Source organism: Salmo salar, unplaced genomic scaffold, assembly GCF_905237065.1.
Source record: "Salmo salar unplaced genomic scaffold, Ssal_v3.1, whole genome shotgun sequence".
Taxonomy (NCBI): Eukaryota; Metazoa; Chordata; class Actinopteri; order Salmoniformes; family Salmonidae; genus Salmo; species Salmo salar.
The window spans coordinates 35,625-59,871 of NW_025548706.1; the positions used below are offsets into that span (position 1 = coordinate 35,625).

The window sequence follows — 24,247 nt, forward strand, 5'->3', positions numbered from 1 at the left end:
GACTACTACAGACCAGCACAGCAGTTATACAGACCAGCACAGGACTACTACAGACCAGTACAGGACTACTACAGACCAGTACAGGACTACTACAGACCAGCACAGGACTACTACAGACCAGCACAGGACTACTACAGACCAGCACAGGACTACTACAGACCAGTACAGGACTACTACAGACCAGCGCAGGACTACTACAGACTACTACAGACCAGCACAGGACTACTACAGACCAGCACAGGACTACTACAGACCAGTACAGCAGTACTACAGACCAGCACAGGACTACTACAGACTACTACAAACCAGCACAGGACTACTACAGACCAGCACAGGACTACTACAGACTACTACAAACCAGCACAGGACTACTACAGACCAGCACAGGACTACTACAGACTACTACAGACCAGTACAGGACTACTACAGACCAGCACATTACTACCACAGACCAGTACAGACCAGTTTGGTGACCAGTGGAACCAGCAGGATCCTTTTGATGGGACTCCCAGACCAGAGGTGACTATTATGTCCTAATGGTGTATATTCGCTAACCCTGGTCCACATACTACCCCTCCCCCTCCCCTACCCCTACCCCTACCTACCACTACCTACCCCTACCCCTACCCTACCCTACCTCTACCCCTACCCCTACCTAACCCTACCCCTACCTACCCCTACCTACCCCTACCTACCCCTACCCCTCCCCCTTCCCTACCCCTACCTACCCCTACCTACCCCTACCCCTACCTACCCCTCCCCTACGCTACCCCTACCCCTACCTACCCCTACCCCTCCCCCTCCCTACCCCTACCTACCCCTACCCCTTACCCTACCCTACCTCTATCCCTACCCCTACCTAACCCTACCCCTACCTACCCTACCTCTACCCCTACCCCTACCCTACCCTACCTCTACCCCTACCCCTACCTAACCCTACCCCTACCTACCCCTACCTACCCCTACCTACCCCTACCCCTCCCCCTCCCCTACCCCTACCTACCCCTACCTACCCCTACCTACCCCTACCCTCCCCTCCCCTACCCCTACCTACCCCTACCTACCCCTACCCCTACCTACCCCCTCCCCCACGCTACCCCTACCCCTACCTACCCCTACCCCCTCCCTACGCTACCCCTACCCCTACCTAACCCTACCTACCCCTACCTACCCCTACCTACCCCTCCCCTACCTACCCCTACCTACCCCTACCTACCCCTACCCTACCCTACCCTACCCTACCCTACCCTCCCCCTACCTACCCCTCCCCCTACGCTACCCCTACCCCTACCTACCCCTACCTACCCCTACCCCTACCCTACCCTACCTCTACCCCTACCTCTACCTAACCCTACCCCTACCTACCCCTCTCCCTACCCCTACCTATCCCTACCCCTACCCCTACCCTACCCCTATCCCTATCCCTACCCCTACCTAACCCTATCCCTACCCCTACCTAACCCTACCCCTCCCCTACCCCTAACCCTACCCCTACCCCTAACCCTACCCCTACCTACCCCTACCTATCCCTACCCCTACCCTACCTCTATCCCTACCCCTACCTAACCCTACCCCTACCCCTACCTAACCCTACCCCTAACCCTACCCCTAACCCTAACCCTACCCCTACCCCTACCCCTACCTACCCCTACCTACCCCTACCCTACCCCTAACCCTACCCCTACCCTTACCCCTACCTACCCCTACCCCCACCCTACCCTACCTACCCCTACCTACCCCTACCCCTACCCCTACCTACCCCTACCCCTACCTACCCCTACCTAACCCTACCCTACCCCTACCCCTACCTCTACCCTACCCCTACCCCTACCTCCCCCCACCCTACCCCTACCCCTACCCTACCCCTACCCCTACCTAACCCTACCCCTACCCCTATCTACCCCTACCCCTACCCTACCTCTACCCCTACCCCTACCTATCCCAACCCTACCCCTACCCCTACCCTACCCCTACCCCTATCCCTACCCTACCCCTACCCCTACCTACCCCTCCCCTACCCTACCCTATCCCTACCCTACCCCTACCTAACCCTACCCCTCCCCTACCTACCCCTACCTAACCCTACCCCTACCCCTACCCCTACCTAACCCTACCCCTACCCCTACCTAACCCTACCCCTAACCCTACCCCTACCCTACCCTACCCTACCCTACCCCTACCCTACCCTACCCCTATCCCTCCCCTACCTACCCCCACCTACCCCTACCCTACCCTACCCTACCCTACCCCTACCTAACCCTACCCCTACCTAACCCTACCCCTACCCCTACCCCTACCCCTACCTACCCCTACCCCTACCCCTACCTACCCCTACCCCTACCCCTACCTAACCCTACCCCCCTACCCTATCCCTACCCCTACCCCTACCTAACCCTACCTAACCCTGGTCCACCTACTACCCCTACCCCTACCCCTAACCCTACCCCTACCTAACCCTACCTAACCCTGGTCCACTTACTACCCCTACCCCTAACCCTACCCCTACCCCTAACCCTAACCCTACCCCTACCCCTACCTACCCCTACCCCTAACCCTACCCCTAACCCTACCCCTACCCCTAACCCTACCCCCCCCTACCCCTACCTAACCCTACCCCTACCCCTAACCCTACCCCTATCCCTACCCCTACCCCTAACCCTACCCCTACCCTTACCTAACCCTACCCCTACCCCTAACCCTACCCCTACCTACCCCTACCTAACCCTACCACTACCCCTACCCCTACCCCTACCTAACCCTGGTCCACATACTATCTAATCCTAACCCTACCTAACCCTGGTCCACCTACTACCCCTAACCCTACCCCTACATAACCCTACCCCTACCCCTAACCCTACCCCTACCCCTACCCCTACCCCTACCCCTACCTACCCCTACCCCTACCCCTAACCCTAACCCTACCTAACCCTGGTCCACATACTACCTAATCAAATCAAATGTATTTATATAGCCCTTCTTACATCAGCTGATATCACAAAGTGCTGTACAGAAACCCAGCCTAAAACCCCAAACAGCAAGCAATGCAGGTGTAGAAGCACGGTGGCTAGGAAAAACTCCCTAGAAAGGCCAAAACCTAGGAAGAAACCTAGAGAGGAACCAGGCTATGAGGGGTGGCCAGTCCTCTTCTGGCTGTGCCGGGTGGAGATTATAACAGCACATGGCCTAGATGTTCAAAGGTTCATAAATGACCAGCATGGTCAAATAATAATAATCACAGTGGTTGTCGAGGGTGCAACAAGTCAGCACCTCAAGAGTAAATGTCAGTTGGCTTTTCATAGCCGATCATTGAGAGTATCTCTACCGCTCCTGCTGTCTCTAGAGAGTTGAAAACAGCAGGTCTGGGACAGGTAGCACGTCCGGTGAACAGGTCAGGGTTCCATAGCCGCAGGCAGAACAGTTGAAACTGGAGCATCAGCACGGCCAGGTGCACATACTTCCTAACCCTAACCCTACCTAACCCTGGTCCACATACTATCTAACCCTAACCCTACCCCTACCCCTACCCCTAACCCTACCCCTACCTACCCCTACCCCTACTCCTACCCTAACCCTAACCCTACCTAACCCTGGTCCACATACTACCTAACCCTAACCCTACCTAACCCTGGTCCACATACTACCTAACCCTAACCCTACCTAACCCTGGTCCACATACTACCTAACCCTAACCCTACCCCTACCTAACCCCACCCCTACCTAACCCTGGTCCACATACTACCTAACCCTAACCCTACCTAACCCTACTCCTACCCTAACCCTAACCCTACCTAACCCTGGTCCACATACTACCTAACCCTAACCCTACCTAACCCTGGTCCACATACTACCTAACCCTAACCCTACCTAACCCTGGTCCACATACTACCTAACCCTAACCCTACCCCTACCTAACCCCACCCCTACCTAACCCTGGTCCACATACTACCTAACCCTAACTCTACCTAACCCTACTCCTACCTAACCCTAACCCTACCTAACCCTGGTCCACATACTACCTAACCCTAACCCTACCTAACCCTAACCCTACCTAACCCTAACCCTACCTAACCCTAACCCTACCTAACCCTACCCCTACCTACCCCTACCTAACCCTACTCCTACCTACCCCTACCCCTACCTAACCCTACTCCTACCTAACCCTACCCCTACCTAACCCTAACCCTACCCCTACCTAACCCTACCTAACCCTACCCCTACCTAACCCTACCTAACCCTAACCCTACCCCTACCTAACCCTACCTAACCCTAACCCTACCCCACCCTACCCCTACCTAACCCTACTCCTACCTACCCCTACCTAACCCTACTCCTACCTACCCCTACCCCTACCTAACCCTACTCCTACCTAACCCTACCCCTACCTAACCCTAACCCTACCCCTACCTAACCCTACCCCTACCTAACCCTACCCCTACCTAACCCTAACCCTACCCCTACCTAACCCTACCCCTACCTACCCCTACCTAACCCTACCCCTACCTAACCCTACCTAACCCTACCCCTACCTAACCCTAACCCTACCCCTACCTAACCCTACCCCTACCTAACCCTACCCCTACCTAACACTACCCTACCTAACACTACCCCTACCTAACCCTAACCCTACCCCTACCTAACCCTACCCCTACCTACCCCTACCTAACCCTACCCCTACCTAATCCTAACCCTACCTAACCCTAACTTTAACTAAGGGGGCAGTGATGAGTGTATTGATTGGTTCTGTAGGTGAAGGAGGACAGTGATGAGCTTTCTGATTGGTTCTTTAGGGAAGGAGGGCAGTGATGAGCGTTCTGATTGGTTCTTTAGGGAAGGAGGGCAGTGATGAGCTTATTGATTGGTTCTTTAGGGAAGGAGGGCAGTGATGAGCGTTCTGATTGGTTCTTTAGGGAAGGAGGGCAGTGATGAGCGTTCTGATTGGTTCTTTAGGGAAGGAGGGCAGTGATGAGCGTTCTGATTGGGCAGTGATGAGCGTTCTGATTACCACACACTAACACTACCACTACCACAAGAAAAATGTTCCCCAAAAACACACAAGAAAACATTAGTAACATTTTACATTTTTTATTTAAAAACATATAGATTCCATTCTCAGAATCAACTAAATTCTCTCTATCCTCTATCTTGTTCAGTGTGTTCTGGTGTGTTGGCTTCGCCCACTATTTGGTCACACCTGAGTGCTTGTTTCCTTTGAAATGGGGTCTGTTTGAATAGACTAAAATTAACAGTTTATTCAGCTTTGCCAGAACAGGGAACATTTTCACTTCTCAGAACGTTTAAAGAAACTTTCCATTTCACCGGTCAGGTTACTAATGGCTTCGTTTCTAGAACCAATGGGAAACCCAAAAATACAGTCCCACAACTTCCAAGGAACCAAATGTGCTAGCTGGGTGTCTCTCTCGCTCTCTCTCTTTATCTCTCTCTCTCTCTTTCTCTCTCTGTATCTCTCTCTCTGTATCTTTCTCTCTCTCTCTCTTTATCTTTCTCTCTCTCTGTATCTCTCTCTCTCTCTCTCTCTCTGTATCTTTCTCTCTCTTTATCTCTCTCTCTCTCTGTATCTTTCTCTCTCTCTGTATCTTTCTCTCTCTCTCTCTTTATCTTTCTCTCTCTCTCTCTCTCTCTCTCTCTCTCTCTCTGTATCTTTCTCTCTCTCTGTATCTTTCTCTCTCTCTGTATCTTTCTCTCTCTCTCTCTTTATCTTTCTCTCTCTCTCTCTCTCTCTCTCTCTCTCTCTCTCTGTATCTTTCTCTCTCTCTGTATCTTTCTCTCTCTCTCTCTCTCTCTCTCTCTGTCTCTCTCTCTCTGTATCTTTCCTCTCTCTCTCTCTCTCTCTCTCTGTACTTCTCTCTCTCTCTCTCTCTCTCTCTCTCTCTCTCTCTCTCTCTCTCTCTCTCTCTCTCTCTGTATTTCCTCTCTCTCTCTCTCTCTCTCTCTCTCTCTCTGTATCTTTCTCTCTCTCTGTATCTTTCTCTCTCTCTGTGTCTTCTCTCTCTCTCTCTCTCTCTCTCTGTATCTTTCTCTCTCTCTGTATCTCTCTCTCTCTCTGTATCTCTCTCTCTCTCTCTCTCTCTCTGTATCTTTCTCTCTCTCTCTCTCTCTCTGTCTCTCTCTCTCTGTATCTTTCTCTCTCTCTCTCTCTCTCTCTCTCTGTATCTTTCTCTCTCTCTCTCTCTCTCTCTCTCTCTCTCTCTCTCTGTCTCTCTCTCTCTCTCTCTCTCTCTCTGTATCTTTCTCTCTCTCTCTCTCTCTCTCTCTCTCTCTCTCTCTCTCTCTCTCTCTCTCTCTCTCTGTATCTTTCTCTCTCTCTCTCTCTCTCTCTCTCTGTATCTCTCTCTCTCTCTCTCTCTCTCTCTCTCTCTCTCTCTCTCTCTCTCTCTCTCTCTCTCTGTATCTTTCTCACTCTCTGTCTCTCTCTCTCTCTCTCTCTCTGTATCTCTCTCTCTCTCTCTCTCTCTGTATCTTTCTCTCTCTCTGTATCTCTCTCTCTTCACTTTAGTCCATTCTGTGTCATTGTTGATCCTTTACTATTATGATGAGTACTAATACTACACTGTGTAGCAGTGTTGGCAACAGGTAATACAATCAAATCAAATGTTATCCGTCACATTCGCCGAATACAATAGGTGCAGACTCCTGTTGATTCCTGTGTGTGTGTGTGTGTGTGTGTGTGTGTGTGTGTGTGTGTGTGTGTGTGTGTGTGTGTGTGTGTGTGTGTGTGTGTGTGTGTGTGTAGGGCTGTGACTGGACAGTGAGTGACCCCATGCCTCTGAGTCCGGCTGCCAACGCTAAGCATGACCCCCCTGATCACCCCCGGCAACCAGCCGCTACCAATGGCAACCAGCCAGGTTCCGCCCTTGCCAGGGACGACGGGAGGACTTCCTCCCCAGATCCTCCTGACGACGGCTCCGGAAACAGCATCGTCATCCGTATTGGCATCCCTGACCTGCAGCAGACGGTACACGCAAACACACACACACACACGTGAAAACTCTTAGCTAATAAATTCATTCAGAAATTCACAGGTGTGTGAAGAATGGCGCCGGAGGAGATGGCTGCTGTTTAACAGGCTCTTAACCAATGGTGCTGGAGGAGGTGGCTGCTGTTTAACGGGCTCTTAACCAATGGTGCTGGAGGAGATGACTGCTGTTTAATAGGCTCTTAACCAATGGTGCTGGAGGAGGTGGCTGCTGTTTAACAGGCTCTTAACCAATGGTGCTGGAGGAGATGGCTGCTGTTTAACAGGCTCTTAACCAATGGTGCTGGAGGAGATGGCTGCTGTTTAACAGGCTCTTAACCAATGGTGCTGGAGGAGATGGCTGCTGTTTAACAGGCTCTTAACCAATGGTGCTGGAGGAGATGGCTGCTGTTTAACAGGCTCTTAACCAATGGTGCTGGAGGAGGTGGCTGCTGTTTAACAGGCTCTTAACCAATGGTGCTGGAGGAGATGGCTGCTGTTTAACAGGCTCTTAACCAATGGTGCTGGAGGAGATGGCTGCTGTTTAACAGGCTCTTAACCAATGGTGCTGGAGGAGATGGCTGCTGTTTAACAGGCTCTTAACCAATGGTGCTGGAGGAGATGGCTGCTGTTTAATAGGCTCTTAACCTGTTGGGTCTAGGGGGCAGCATTTGCACGTCTGGATAAAAAAAATGTACCCGATTTAATCTGGTTACTAATCCTACCCAGTAACTAGAATATGCATATACTTATTATATATGGATAGAAAACACTCTAAAGTTTCTAAAACTGTTTGAATGGTGTCTGTGAGTATAACAGAACTCATTTGGCAGGCAAAACCCTGAGACATTTTCTGACAGGAAGTGGATACCTGATGTGTTGTATTGACTTTAAACCTATCCCATTGAAAAACACAGGGGCTTAGGAATATTTTGGCACTTCCTATTGCTTCCACTAGATGTCACCAGCCTTTACAAAGTGTTTTGAGTCTTCTGGAGGGAGATCTGACCGAACAAGAGCCATGGAACGATGATGTCCCATTAGACACCTGGCGCGCGAGTTCATGTTGGGTACCCTCGTTCCAATACGTTATAAAAGAGTATGCATTCGTCCACCTTGAATATTATTCATGTTCTGGTTAAAAAGGCCCTAATGATTTATGCTATACAACGTTTGACATGTTTGAACGAACGGAAATATATTTTTTCCCCTCGTTCATGACGAGAAGTCCGGCTGGCTTACATCATGTGCTAACGAGACGGAGATTTTTGGACATAAATGATGAGCTTTTTTGAACAAAACTACATTCGTTATGGACCTGTGATACCTGGAAGTGACATCTGATGAAGAGAATCAAAGGTAATGGATTATTTACATAGTATTTTCGATTTTAGATCTCCCCAACATGACGTCTAGTCTGTATCGCAACGCGTATTTTTCTGGGCACAGTGCTCAGATTATTGCAAAGTGTGATTTCCCAGTAAGGTTATTTTTAAATCTGGCAAGTTGATTGAGTTCAAGAGATGTAAATCTATAATTCTTTAAATGACAATATAATATTTTACCAATGTTTTCTAATTTTAATTATTTAATTTGTGACGCTGACTTGACTGCCGGTTATTGGAGGGAAACGATTTCCTCAACATCAATGCCATAGTAAAACGCTGTTTTTGGATATAAATATGAACTTGATAGAACTAAAAATGCATGCATTGTCTAACATAATGTCCTAGGAGTGTCATCTGATGGAGATTGTAAAAGGTTAGTGCATCATTTTAGCTGGTTTTATGGTTTTGGTGACCCTGTCTTTGACTTGACAAAACATTACACACAACTCTTGTAAATGTACTGTCCTAACATACTCTAAATGTATGCTTTCGCCGTAAAACCTTTTTGAAATCGTAAAACGTGGTTAGATTAAGGAGATGTTTATCTTTCAAATGGTGTAAAATAGTTGTATTTTTGAAAAATTTGAATTTTGACATTTATTTGGATTCAAATTTGCCGCTCTTGAAATGCACCTGCTGTTGATGGAGTGCACCACGGGTGGCACGCTAGCGTCCCACCTAGCCCCAAGAGGTTTTTAACAAATGGTGCTGGAGGAGATGGCTGCTGTTTAACCTGTTGGGTCTAGGGGGCAGCATTTGCACGTCTGGATAAAAAAAATGTACCCGATTTAATCTGGTTACTAATCCTACCCAGTAACTAGAATATGCATATACTTATTATATATGGATAGAAAACACTCTAAAGTTTCCAAAACTGTTTGAATGGTGTCTGTGAGTATAACAGAACTCATTTGGCAGGCAAAACCCTGAGACATTTTCTGACAGGAAGTGGATACCTGATGTGTTGTATTGACTTTAAACCTATCCCATTGAAAAACACAGGGGTTTAGGAATATTTTGGCACTTCCTATTGCTTCCACTAGATGTCACCAGCCTTTACAAAGTGTTTTGAGTCTTCTGGAGGGAGATCTGACCGAACAAGAGCCATGGAACGGTGATGTCCCATTAGACACCTGGCGCGCTACTTCATGTTGGGTACCCTCGTTCCAATACGTTATAAAAGACTATGCATTCGTCCACCTTGAATATTATTCATGTTCTGGTTAAAAAGGCCCTAATGATTTATGCTATACAACGTTTGACATGTTTGAACGAACGGAAATATATTTTTTCCCCTCGTTCATGACGAGAAGTCCGGCTGGCTTACATCATGTGCTAACGAGACGGAGATTTTTGGACATAAATGATGAGCTTTTTTGAACAAAACTACATTCGTTATGGACCTGTGATACCTGGAAGTGACATCTGATGAAGAGAATCAAAGGTAATGGATTATTTACATAGTATTTTCGATTTTAGATCTCCCCAACATGACGTCTAGTCTGTATCGCAACGCGTATTTTTCTGGGCACAGTGCTCAGATTATTGCAAAGTGTGATTTCCCAGTAAGGTTATTTTTAAATCTGGCAAGTTGATTGCGTTCAAAAGATGTAAATCTATAATTCTTTAAATGACAATATAATATTTTACCAATGTTTTCTAATTTTAATTATTTAATTTGTGACGCTGACTTGACTGCCGGTTATTGGAGGGAAACGATTTCCTCAACATCAATGCCATAGTAAAACGCTGTTTTTGGATATAAATATCAACTTGATAGAACTAAAAATGCATGCATTGTCTAACATAATGTCCTAGGAGTGTCATCTGATGGAGATTGTAAAAGGTTAGTGTATCATTTTAGCTGGTTTTATGGTTTTGGTGACCCTGTCTTTGACTTGACAAAACATTACACACAACTCTTGTAAATGTACTGTCCTAACATACTCTAAATTTATGCTTTCGCCGTAAAACCTTTTTGAAATCGTAAAACGTGGTTAGATTAAGGAGATGTTTATCTTTCAAATGGTGTAACATAGTTGTATTTTTGAAAAATTTGAATTTTGACATTTATTTGGATTCAAATTTGCCGCTCTTGAAATGCACCTGCTGTTGATGGAGTGCACCACGGGTGGCACGCTAGCGTCCCACCTAGCCCCAAGAGGTTAACAGGCTCTTAACCAATGGTGCTGGAGGAGATGGCTGCTGTTTAATAGGCTCTTAACCAATGGTGCTGGAGGAGATGGCTGCTGTTTAACAGGCTCTTAACCAATGGTGCTGGAGGAGATGGCTGCTGTTTAACAGGCTCTTAACCAATGGTGCTGGAGGAGATGGCTGCTGTTTAATAGGCTCTTAACCAATGGTGCTGGAGGAGATGGCTGCTGTTTAACAGGCTCTTAACCAATGGTGCTGGAGGAGATGGCTGCTGTTTAATAGGCTCTTAACCAATGGTGCTGGAGGAGATGGCTGCTGTTTAACAGGCTCTTAACCAATGGTGCTGGAGGAGATGGCTGCTGTTTAATAGGCTCTTAACCAATGGTGCTGGAGGAGGTGGCTGCTGTTTAACAGGCTCTTAACCAATGGTGCTGGAGGAGATGGCTGCTGTTTAACAGGCTCTTAACCAATGGTGCTGGAGGAGATGGCTGCTGTTTAACAGGCTCTTAACCAATGGTGCTGGAGGAGATGGCTGCTGTTTAACAGGCTCTTAACCAATGGTGCTGGAGGAGATGGCTGCTGTTTAATAGGCTCTTAACCAATGGTGCTGGAGGAGATGGCTGCTGTTTAACAGGCTCTTAACCAATGGTGCTGGAGGAGATGGCTGCTGTTTAATAGGCTCTTAACCAATGGTGCTGGAGGAGATGGCTGCTGTTTAACAGGCTCTTAACCAATGGTGCTGGAGGAGATGGCTGCTGTTTAATAGGCTCTTAACCAATGGTGCTGGAGGAGATGGCTGCTGTTTAACAGGCTCTTAACCAATGGTGCTGGAGGAGATGGCTGCTGTTTAACAGGCTCTTAACCAATGGTGCTGGAGGAGGTGGCTGCTGTTTAACAGGCTCTTAACCAATGGTGCTGGAGGAGATGGCTGCTGTTTAACAGGCTCTTAACCAATGGTGCTGGAGGAGATGGCTGCTGTTTAATAGGCTCTTAACCAATGGTGCTGGAGGAGATGGCTGCTGTTTAACAGGCTCTTAACCAATGGTGCTGGAGGAGATGGCTGCTGTTTAACAGGCTCTTAACCAATGGTACTGGAGGAGATGGCTGCTGTTTAATAGGCTCTTAACCAATGGTGCTGGAGGAGATGGCTGCTGTTTAACAGGCTCTTAACCAATGGTGCTGGAGGAGATGGCTGCTGTTTAACAGGCTCTTAACCAATGGTGCTGGAGGAGATGGCTGCTGTTTAACAGGCTCTTAACCAATGGTGCTGGAGGAGATGGCTGCTTTAACAGGCTCTTAACCAATGGTGCTGGAGGAGATGGCTGCTGTTTAACAGGCTCTTAACCAATGGTGCTGGAGGAGATGGCTGCTGTTTAACAGGCTCTTAACAAATGGTGCTATTGTGTGTTTGTGTTATTTGTAAGTTGTTTTGTCCATAATGTTTCTGCCACCGTCTCTTATGACTGAAAACAGCTTCTGGATATCAGGACAGTGATTACTCACCTCGTACTGGACAAAGATCTTTTTTAACGAGTTGGACTTGAAGGATTTACTTCAGACACCTGACAAGGCCCTCATCCTCGTCATACGCAGGAGAAAGAGACAGAGATATCGGGGACGTAGGTCGGGATGCCTTGTAAGGAATTGATGGCGAGTGGGTAATCTGCCTCTACCTATTAGCCTGTAAGGACAGACGCTGGGAGACGAAGCAAGTACAGGGAGTGAACATTTAATAAATAACGGACATGAAACAAAACACGGACAGCGTCTGGACGGGAAACAAAACGACATTAATGCTGACTTGGGAAATAAACTGAGGAAGTGACAGATATCGGGGAGGTGATTAGTAACGTGATGGAAAGAAACTGAGGAAGTGACAGATATCGGGGAGGTGATTAGTAACGTGATGGAAAGAAACTGAGGAAGTGACAGATATCGGGGAGGTGATTAGTAACGTGATGGAAAGAAACTGAGGAAGTGACAGATATCGGGGAGGTGATTAGTAACGTGATGGAAAGAAACTGAGGAAGTGACAGATATCGGGGAGGTGATTAGTAACGTGATGGAAAGAAACTGAGGAAGTGACAGATATCGGGGAGGTAATTAGTAACGTGATGGAGTCCAGGTGAGTCCAGGTGAGTCCAGGTGAGTCCGATGATGCGCTGATGTGTGTAACGATGGTGGGAGGTGTGAGTAATGATCAGCAGCCTGGCGACCTCGAGCGACCTCGAGGGCGAGCAGACGTGACATAGCCAACATACAATCACTGGATAACAAAATAGATGAGCTACGATCACAAATATCCTACCAACGGGATATTAACTGTAACATCTTATGTTTCACCGAGTCGTGGCTGACATGGATAACATACAGCTGGGTGTACGCTGCATCGGCAAGATAGAACAGCTGCCTCCGGTAAGACAAGGGTTGACGGTCTGTGTCTATTTGGAAACAACAGCTGGTGCACGAAATCTAATATTAAGGAAGTCTCAAGGTTTTGCTCGCCTGAGGTAGAGTATCTCATGATAAGCTGTAGACCACACTATTTACCAAGAGAGTTTTAATCTATATTTTTCATAGCTGTCTACCACCACAAACTGATGCTGCCATTAAGACCGCAAACAATGAGCTGTATAAGGCCATAAGCAAAAAGAAAAATGCTCATCCAGAGGTGGCGCACCTACTGGCCGTGGACTTTAATGCAAAGAAACTTAAATCAGTTTTACCTAATTTCTACTAACATGTTAAAAGTGCAACCAGAGGAAGAAAAACTCCAGACCTCCTTTACTCTACACACAGAGATGGATACACAGCTCTCCCTCCTTTACTCTACACACAGAGATGGATACACAGCTCTCCCTCCTTTACTCTACACACAGAGATGGATACACAGCTCTCCCTCCTTTACTCTACACACAGAGATGGATACACAGCTCTCCCTCCTTTACTCTACACACAGAGATGGATACACAGCTCTCCCTCCTTTACTCTACACACAGAGATGGATACACAGCTCTCCCTCCTTTACTCTACGCACAGAGATGGATACACAGCTCTCCCTCCTTTACTCTACACACAGAGATGGATACACAGCTCTCCCTCCTTTACTCTACACACAGAGATGGATACACAGCTCTCCCTCCTTTACTCTACACACAGAGATGGATACACAGCTCTCCCTCCTTTACTCTACACACAGAGATGGATACACAGCTCTCCCTCACCCTCCATTTGGTAAATCTGACCATAATTATATCCTCCTGATTCCTGGTTACAAGTAAATATTAAAGCAGGAAGCACCAGTTACTCAGTCAATAAGAAGTGGTCAGATGATGCAGATGCTAAGCTACAGGACTGTTTTGCTGCAAAGACTGGAATATTTTCAGGGATTCTTCCGATTGCGGAGTACACCACATCAGTCACAGGCTTCATCAATAAGTGCATCGATAACATCGTCCCCACAGTGACCGTACGTACATACCCCAACCAGAAGCCATGGATTACAGGCAACATCCGCACTGAGCTAAAGGCTAGAGCTGCCACTTTCAAGGAGCGGGACTCTAACCCGGATGCTTATAAGAAATCCTGCTATGCCCTCAGACGAACCATCAAACAGGCAAAGCATCATTACAGGACTGAGATTGAATCCTACTACACCGGCTCCGACGCTCGTCGGATGTGGCAGGGCTTACAAACTATTACAGACTACAAAGGGAAGCACAGCCGCAAGCTGCCCAGTGACATGAGCCTACCAGATGAGCTAAATTACTTCTACGCTCACTTCGAGGCAAGCAACACTGAAGCATGCATGAGAGCATCAGCTGTACTGGATGACTGATTGATCACGCTCTCCTTGGCCTTTGTGAGTAAGACCTTTAAACAGGTCAACATTCACAAGGCTGCAGGGCCAGACGGATTACCAGGACGTGTGCTCCGGGCATGCGCTGACCAACTGGCAAGTGTCTTCACTGACATTTTCAACCTCTCCTTGACCGAGTCTGTAATACCAACATGTTTCAAGCAGACCACCATAGTCCCTGTGCCCAAGAACACTAAGGTAACCTGCCTAAATGACTACCGACCCGTAGCACTCACGTCTGTAGCCATGAAGTGCTTTGAAAGGCTGATCATGGCTCACATCAGCACCATTATCCCAGAAACCCTAGACCCACTCCAACTTGCATAACGCCCAAACACATGATGCAATCTTTATTGCAGTCCACACTGCTCTTTCCCACCTGGACAAAAGGAACACCTATGTGAGAATGCTGTTCATTGACTACAGCTCAGTGTTCAATACCGTGGTGCCCTCAAAGTTCATCATTAAGCTAAGGACCCTGGGACTAAACACCTCCCTCTGCAACTGGATCCTGGACTTCCTGACGGGCCGCCCCCCAGGTGGTAAGGGTAGGTAACAACACATCCGCCACGCTGATCCTCAAAACGGGGGCCCCTCAGGGGTGCGTGTTCAGTCCCCTCCTTTACACTCATGACTGCATGGCCAGGTACGACTCCAACACCACCATTAAGTTTGCTGACGACATAACGGGTAGGCCTGATCACCGATAACGATGAGACAGCCTATAGGGAGGAGGTCAGAGACCTGGCCATGTGGTGCCAGGACAACAACCTATCCCTCAACGTAAGACTAAGGAGATGATTGTGGACTACAGGAAAAGGAGCACCGAGCACGTCCCCATTCTCATCGACGGGGCTGTAGGGGAGTAGGTTGAGAGCTTCAAATTCCTTGGCGTCCACATCAACAACAAACTATCATGGTCCAAACACACCAAGACAGTCGTGAAGAGGGCACAACAAAGCCTATTCCCCCTCAGGAGACTGAAAAGATTTGGCATGGGTCCTCAGATCCTCAAAAGGTTCTACAGCTGCACCATCGACAGCATCCTGGCTGTTTTTTTATTTTTACTTATCTATTTTCTATTAACACTTAATTTTCTTAAAACTACACCTGTTGCATTCAGCATTTCACTGTAAGGTCTACTACACCTGTTGTATTCAGTATTTTACTGTAAGGTCTACTACACCTGTTGTATTCAGTATTTTACTGTAAGGTCTACTACACCTGTTGTATTCAGCATTGCACTGTAAGGTCTACTACACCTGTTGTATTCAGCATTTCACTGTGAGGTCTACTACACCTGTTGTATTCAGCATTTCACTGTGAGGTATACTACACCTGTTGTATTCAGCATTTCACTGTGAGGTCTACTACACCTGTTGTATTCAGCATTTCACTGTGAGGTCTACTACACCTGTTGTATTCAGCATTTCACTGTGAGGTCTACTACACCTGTTGTATTGGGCTCATGTGGAAAATATCATTGTATTTGTGTGTGTAGAAGTGCCTGCGGCTGGACCCCGAGGCAGCGGTGTGGAGCAGTAAGCAGCGTGTGTTAGTGACTCTAACACAGAGCCTGACTGATGTTCTGAACTACGGCCTGTTTCAACCGGCCTTCAACGGACGAGCTGGGAAGTTCCTAGACGAGGAACGACTGCTGAAAGACTACCCTCTACCCCCCATCACCCCTATTCCCTATCTAGAGGTACCCTCTACCACCCATCACCCCTATTCCCTACCTAGAGGAACCCTCTACCCCCCATCACCCCTATTCCCTACCTAGAGGTACCCTCTACCCCCCATCACCCCTATTCCCTACCTAGAGGTACCCTCTACCCCCCATCACCCCTATTCCCTACCTAGAGGTACCCTCTACCCCCATCACCCCTATTCCCTACCTAGAGGTACCCTCTACCCCCCCATCACCCCTATTCCCTACCTAGAGGTACCCTCTACCCCCATCACCCCTATTCCCTACCTAGAGGTACCCTCTACCCCCATCACCCCTATTCCCTATCTAGAGGTACCCTCTACCCCCATCACCCCTATTCCCTATCTAGAGGTACCCTCTACCCCCATCACCCCTATTCCCTACCTAGAGGTACCCTCTACCCCCCATCACCCCTATTCCCTACCTAGAGGTACCCTCTACCCCCCATCACCCCTATTCCCTACCTAGAGGAACCCTCTACCCCCCATCACCCCTATTCCCTACCTAGAGGTACCCTCTACCCCCCATCACCACTATTCCCTACCTAGAGGTACCCTCTACCCCCCATCACCCCTATTCCCTACCTAGAGGTACCCTCTACCCCCATCACCCCTATTCCCTACCTAGAGGTACCCTCTACCCCCATCACCCCTATTCCCTACCTAGAGGTACCCTCTACCCCCATCACCCCTATTCCCTATCTAGAGGTACCCTCTACCCCCATCACCCCTATTCCCTACCTAGAGGTACCCTCTACCCCCCATCACCCCTATTCCCTACCTAGAGGTACCCTCTACCCCCATCACCCCTATTCCCTATCTAGAGGTACCCTCTACCCCCATCACCCCTATTCCCTACCTAGAGGTACCCTCTACCCCCATCACCCCTATTCCTTCGTAGAGGTACCCTCTACCCCCATCACCCCTATTCCCTATCTAGAGGTACCCTCTACCCCCCATCACCACTATTCCCTACCTAGAGGTACCCTCTACCCCCCATCACCCCTATTCCCTATCTAGAGGTACCCTCTACCCCCCATCACCCCTATTCCCTACCTAGAGGTACCCTCTACCCCCATCACCCCTATTCCCTACCTAGAGGTACCCTCTACCCCCATCACCCCTATTCCCTACCTAGAGGAACCCTCTACCCCCCATCACCCCTATTCCCTATCTAGAGGTACCCTCTACCCCCATCACCCCTATTCCCTACCTAGAGGTACCCTCTACCCCCATCACCCCTATTCCCTACCTAGAGGTACCCTCTACCCCCATCACCCCTATTCCCTACCTAGAGGGACCCTATACCCCCCCATCACCCCTATTCCCTACCTAGAGGAACCTTCTACCCCCCATCACCCCTATTCCCTACCTAGAGGTACCCTCTACCCCCATCACCCCTATTCCCTATCTAGAGGTACCCTCTACCCCATCACCCCTATTCCCTACCTAGAGGTACCCTCTACCCCCATCACCCCTATTCCCTACCTAGAGGTACCCTCTACCCCCATCACCCCTATTCCCTACCTAGAGGTACCCTCTACCCCCATCACCCCTATTCCCTACCTAGAGGTACCCTCTACCCCCATCACCCCTATTCCCTACCTAGAGGTACCCTCTACCCCCCATCACCCCTATTCCCTACCTAGAGGTACCCTCTACCCCCATCACCCCTATTCCCTATCTAGAGGTACCCTCTACCCCCATCACCCCTATTCCCTACCTAGAGGTACCCTCTACCCCCATCACCCCTATTCCTTTCGTAGAGGTACCCTCTACCCCCCATCACCCCTATTCCCTATCTAGAGGTACCCTCTACCCCCATCACCCCTATTCCCTACCTAGAGGTACCCTCTACCCCCCATCACCCCTATTCCCTACCTAGAGGTACCCTCTACCCCCCATCACCCCTATTCCCTACCTAGAGGTACCCTCTACCCCCCATCACCCCTATTCCCTATCTAGAGGAACCCTCTACCCCCATCACCCCTATTCTCTACCTAGAGGTACCCTCTACCCCCCATCACCCCTATTCCCTACCTAGAGGTACCCTCTACCCCCCATCACCCCTATTCTCTACCTAGAGGTACCCTCTACCCCCCATCACCCCTATTCCCTACCTAGAGGTACCCTCTACCCCCCATCACCCCTATTCCCTACCTAGAGGTACCCTCTACCCCCCATCACCCCTATTCCCTACCTAGAGGAACCCTCTACCCCCATCACCCCTATTCCCTATCTAGAGGTACCCTCTACCCCCCATCACCCCTATTCCCTACCTAGAGGTACCCTCTACCCCCCATCACCCCTATTCCCTACCTAGAGGTACCCTCTACCCCCCATCACCCCTATTCCCTATCTAGAGGTACCCTCTACCCCCCATCACCCCTATTCCCTATCTAGAGGTACCCTCTACCCCCCATCACCCCTATTCCCTACCTAGAGGAACCCTCTACCCCCATCACCCCTATTCCCTATCTAGAGGTACCCTCTACCCCCCATCACCCCTATTCCCTATCTAGAGGTACCCTCTACCCCCCATCACCCCTATTCCCTACCTAGAGGAACCCTCTACCCCCCATCACCCCTATTCCCTACCTAGAGGAACCCTCTACCCCCATCACCCCTATTCCCTACCTAGAGGTACCCTCTACCCCCATCACCCCTATTCTCTACCTAGAGGTACCCTCTACCCCCATCACCCCTATTCCCTATCTAGAGGTACCCTCTACCCCCATCACCCCTATTCCCAACCTAGAGGTACCCTCTACCCCCCATCACCCCTATTCCCTACCTAGAGGTACCCTCTACCCCCATCACCCCTATTCCCTACCTAGAGGAACCCTCTACCCCCATCACCCCTATTCCCTATCTAGAGGTGCCCTCTACCCCCCATCACCCCTATTCCCTACCTAGAGGTACCCTCTACCCCCATCACCCCTATTCCCTACCTAGAGGTACCCTCTACCCCCCATCACCCCTATTCCCTATCTAGAGGTACCCTCTACCCCCCATCACCCCTATTCCCTATCTAGAGGTACCCTCTACCCCCCATCACCCCTATTCCCTACCTAGAGGAACCCTCTACCCCCCATCACCCCTATTCCCTATCTAGAGGTACCCTGTACCCCCCATCACCCCTATTCCCTACCTAGAGGTACCCTCTACCCCCATCACCCCTATTCCCTACCTAGAGGAACCCTCTACCCCCATCACCCCTATTCCCTACCTAGAGGTACCCTCTACCCCCATCACCCCTATTCCCTACCTAGAGGTACCCTCTACCCCCCATCACCCCTATTCCCTACCTAGAGGTACCCTCTACCCCCTCTACCCCCCATCACCCCTATTCCCTACCTAGAGGAACCCTCTACCCCCCATCACCCCTATTCCCTATCTAGAGGTACCCTCTACCCCCATCACCCCTATTCCCTACCTAGAGGTACCCTCTACCCCCATCACCCCTATTCCCTACCTAGAGGTACCCTCTACCCCCATCACCCCTATTCCCTACCTAGAGGTACCCTCTACCCCCCATCACCCCTATTCCCTATCTAGAGGTACCCTCTACCCCCATCACCCCTATTCCCTACCTAGAGGTACCCTCTACACCATCACCCCTATTCTCTACCTAGAGGTACCCTCTACCCCCATCACCCCTATTCCCTACCTAGAGGTACCCTCTACCCCCATCACCCCTATTCCCTACCTAGAGGTACCCTCTACCCCCATCACCCCTATTCCCTACCTAGAGGTACCCTCTACCCCCCATCACCCCTATTCCCTACCTAGAGGAACCCTCTACCCCCATCACCCCTATTCCCTACCTAGAGGTACCCTCTACCCCCATCACCCCTATTCCCTACCTAGAGGTACCCTCTCCCCCCCATCACCCCTATTCCCTATCTAGAGGTACCCTCTACCCCCATCACCCCTATTCCCTACCTAGAGGTACCCTCTCCCCCCCCATCACCCCTATTCCCTACCTAGAGGTACCCTCTACCCCCCATCACCCCTATTCCCTACCTAGAGGTACCCTCTACCCCCCATCACCCCTATTCCCTACCTAGAGGTACCCTCTACCCCCCCATCACCCCTATTCCCTACCTAGAGGAACCCTCTACCCCCATCACCCCTATTCCCTATCTAGAGGTACCCTCTACCCCCCATCACCCCTATTCCCTACCTAGAGGAACCCTCTACCCCCCATCACCCCTATTCCCTACCTAGAGGAACCCTCTACACCATCACCCCTATTCCCTACCTAGAGGAACCCTCTACCCCCCATCACCCCTATTCCCTACCTAGAGGTACCCTCTACCACCCATCACCCCTATTCCCTATCTAGAGGTACCCTCTACCCCCCCATCACCCCTATTCCCTACCTAGAGGTACCCTCTACCCCCCATCACCCCTATTCCCTACCTAGAGGTACCCTCTACCCCCCATCACCCCTATTCCCTACCTAGAGGTACCCTCTACCCCCCATCACCCCTATTCCCTATCTAGAGGTACCCTCTACCCCCCATCACCCCTATTCCCTATCTAGAGGTACCCTCTACCCCCATCACCCCTATTCCCTACCTAGAGGTACCCTCTACCCCCCATCACCCCTATTCCCTACCTAGAGGTACCCTCTACCCCCCCATCACCCCTATTCCCTACCTAGAGGTACCCTCTACCCCCATCACCCCTATTCCCTATCTAGAGGTACCCTCTACCCCCATCACCCCTATTCCCTACCTAGAGGTACCCTCTACCCCCCATCACCCCTATTCCCTACCTAGAGGTACCCTCTACCCCCATCACCCCTATTCCCTATCTAGAGGTACCTCTACCCCCCATCACCCCTATTCCCTACCTAGAGGTACCCTCTACCCCCCATCACCCCTATTCCCTACCTAGAGGTACCCTCTACCCCCATCACCCCTATTCCCTACCTAGAGGTACCCTCTACCCCCATCACCCCTATTCCCTACCTAGAGGTACCCTCTACCCCCCATCACCCCTATTCCCTACCTAGAGGTACCCTCTACCCCCATCACCCCTATTCTCTACCTAGAGGTACCCTCTACCCCCATCACCCCTATTCCCTACCTAGAGGTACCCTCTACCCCCCATCACCCCTATTCCCTATCTAGAGGTACCCTCTACCCCCATCACCCCTATTCCCTATCTAGAGGTACCCTCTACCCCCATCACCCCTATTCTCTACCTAGAGGTACCCTCTACCCCCATCACCCCTATTCCCTACCTAGAGGTACCCTCTCCCCCCCATCACCCCTATTCCCTACCTAGAGGTACCCTCTACCCCCATCACCCCTATTCCCTACCTAGAGGAACCCTCTACACCATCACCCCTATTCCCTACCTAGAGGTACCCCTCTACCCCCCATCACCCCTATTCCCTACCTAGAGGTACCCTCTACCCCCATCACCCCTATTCCCTACCTAGAGGTACCCTCTACCCCCCCATCACCCCTATTCCCTATCTAGAGGTACCCTCTCCCCCCATCACCCCTATTCCCTACCTAGAGGAACCCTCTACCCCCATCACCCCTATTCCCTACCTAGAGGTACCCTCTACCCCCATCACCCCTATTCCCTACCTAGAGGTACCCTCTACCCCCATCACCCCTATTCCCTATCTAGAGGTACCCTCTACCCCCATCACCCCTATTCCCTACCTAGAGGTACCCTCTACCCCCATCACCCCTATTCCCTATCTAGAGGTACCCTCTACCCCCATCACCCCTATTCCCTATCTAGAGGTACCCTCTACCCCCCATCACCCCTATTCCCTATCTAGAGGTACCCTCTACCCCCCATCACCCCTATTCCCTACCTAGAGGTACCCTCTACCCCCCATCACCCCTATTCCCTACCTAGAGGTACCCTCTACCCCCCATCACCCCTATTCCCTACCTAGAGGTACCCTCTACCCCCATCACCCCTATTCCCTATCTAGAGGTACCCTCTACCCCCCCATCACCCCTATTCCCCAACCTAGAGGTACCCTCTACCCCCCATCACCCCTATTCCCTACCTAGAGGTACCCTCTACCCCCATCACCCCTATTCCCTACCTAGAGGTACCCTCTACCCCCCATCACCCCTATTCCCTACCTAGAGGTACCCTCTACACCATCACCCCTATTCCCTACCTAGAGGTACCCTCTACACCATCACCCTATGCCCTATACCATACATACACCCTACACACTACGCCCTATACCATACATACACCCTAAACACTACACACTGCACCCTATTCCATACACCCTACAACCTACACACTGCACCCTATTCCATACATGCACCCTACAACCTACACACTACACCCTATTCCATACATACACCCTACAACCTACACACTGCACCCTATTCCATACATACACCCTACAACCTACACACTGCACCCTATTCCATACATACACCCTACACCCTACACACTGCACCCTATTCCATACATACACCCTATAACCTACACACTGCACCCTATTCCATACATACACCCTACACCCTACACACTGCACCCTATTCCATCCACCCTACACACTGCACCCTATTCCATACACCCTACACACTGCACCCTATTCTATACATACACCCTACACACTGCACCCTATTCCATACATACACCCTACACACTGCACCCTATTCCATACATACACCCTACACACTGCACCCTATTCCATACATACACCCTGCAACCTACACACTGCACCCTATTCCATACAAACACCCAACACCATACACACTGCACCCTATTCCATACATACACCCTACACACTACACCCTATTCCATACACCCTACACACTACGCCCTATTCCATACATACACCCTACACACTGCACCCTATTCCATACATACACCCTACAACCTACACACTGCACCCTATTCCATACATACACCCTACAACCTACACACTGCACCCTATTCCATACATACACCCTACACACTACACCCTATTCCATACATACACCCTACACACTGCACCCTATTCCATACATACACCCTACAACCTACACACTGCACCCTATTCCATACATACACCCTACACACTGCACCCTATTCCATACAAACACCCAACACCATACACACTGCACCCTATTCCATACATACACCCTACACACTACACCCTTTTCCATACACCCTACACACTACGCACTATTCCATACATACACCCTACACACTACACCCTATTCCATACATACACCCTACACACTGCACCCTATTCCATACACCCTACACACTACCCCCTATTCCATACATACACCCTACAACCTACACACTGCACCCTATTCCATACACCCTACACCCTACACACTACACCCTATTCCATACATACACCCTACACACTGCACCCTATTCCATACATACACCCTACAACCTACACACTGCACCCTATTCCATACATACACCCTACACCCTACACACTGCACCCTATTCCATACATTCACCCTATAACCTACACACTGCACCCTATTCCATACATACACCCTACACCCTACACACTGCACCCTATTCCATCCACCCTACAACCTACACACTGCACCCTATTCCATACATACACCCTACACACTACACCCTATTCCATACACCCTACAACCTACACACTGCACCCTATTCCATACATACACCCTACACCCTACACACTGCACCCTATTCCATACATTCACCCTATAACCTACACACTGCACCCTATTCCATACATACACCCTACACCCTACACACTGCACCCTATTCCATCCACCCTACAACCTACACACTGCACCCTATTCCATACATACACCCTACACACTACACCCTATTCCATACACCCTACAACCTACACACTGCACCCTATTCCATACATACACCCTAAACCCTACACACTGCACCCTATTCCATACATACACCCTACACCCTACACACTACACCCTATTCCATACATACACCCTACACACTGCACCCTATTCCATACATACACCCTACAACCTACACACTGCACCCTATTTCATACATACACCCTACACACTGCACCCTATTCCATACATACACCCTACAACCTACACACTGCACCCTATTTCATACATACACCCTACACACTGCACCCTATTCCATACATACACCCTACAACCTACACACTGCACCCTATTTCATACATACACCCTACACACT

At 49.9% G+C, this 24,247-nt stretch overlaps 1 protein-coding gene across 1 annotated transcript in view; it reads left to right on the forward strand.

Moving 5' to 3' along the window:
* The first annotated feature begins 339 nt into the window (after positions 1 to 339).
* LOC106594232 (SH3 and multiple ankyrin repeat domains protein 3) overlaps positions 340 to 24,247 on the forward strand; it is a 106,940-nt gene continuing 83,032 nt past the window's right edge. The window contains 3 exon segments of the mRNA XM_045712670.1: positions 340 to 519; positions 6,752 to 6,973; positions 15,876 to 16,079. Coding sequence (XP_045568626.1) covers positions 6,779 to 6,973; positions 15,876 to 16,079 — 399 coding nt within the window. The 5' untranslated portion in view covers positions 340 to 519; positions 6,752 to 6,778.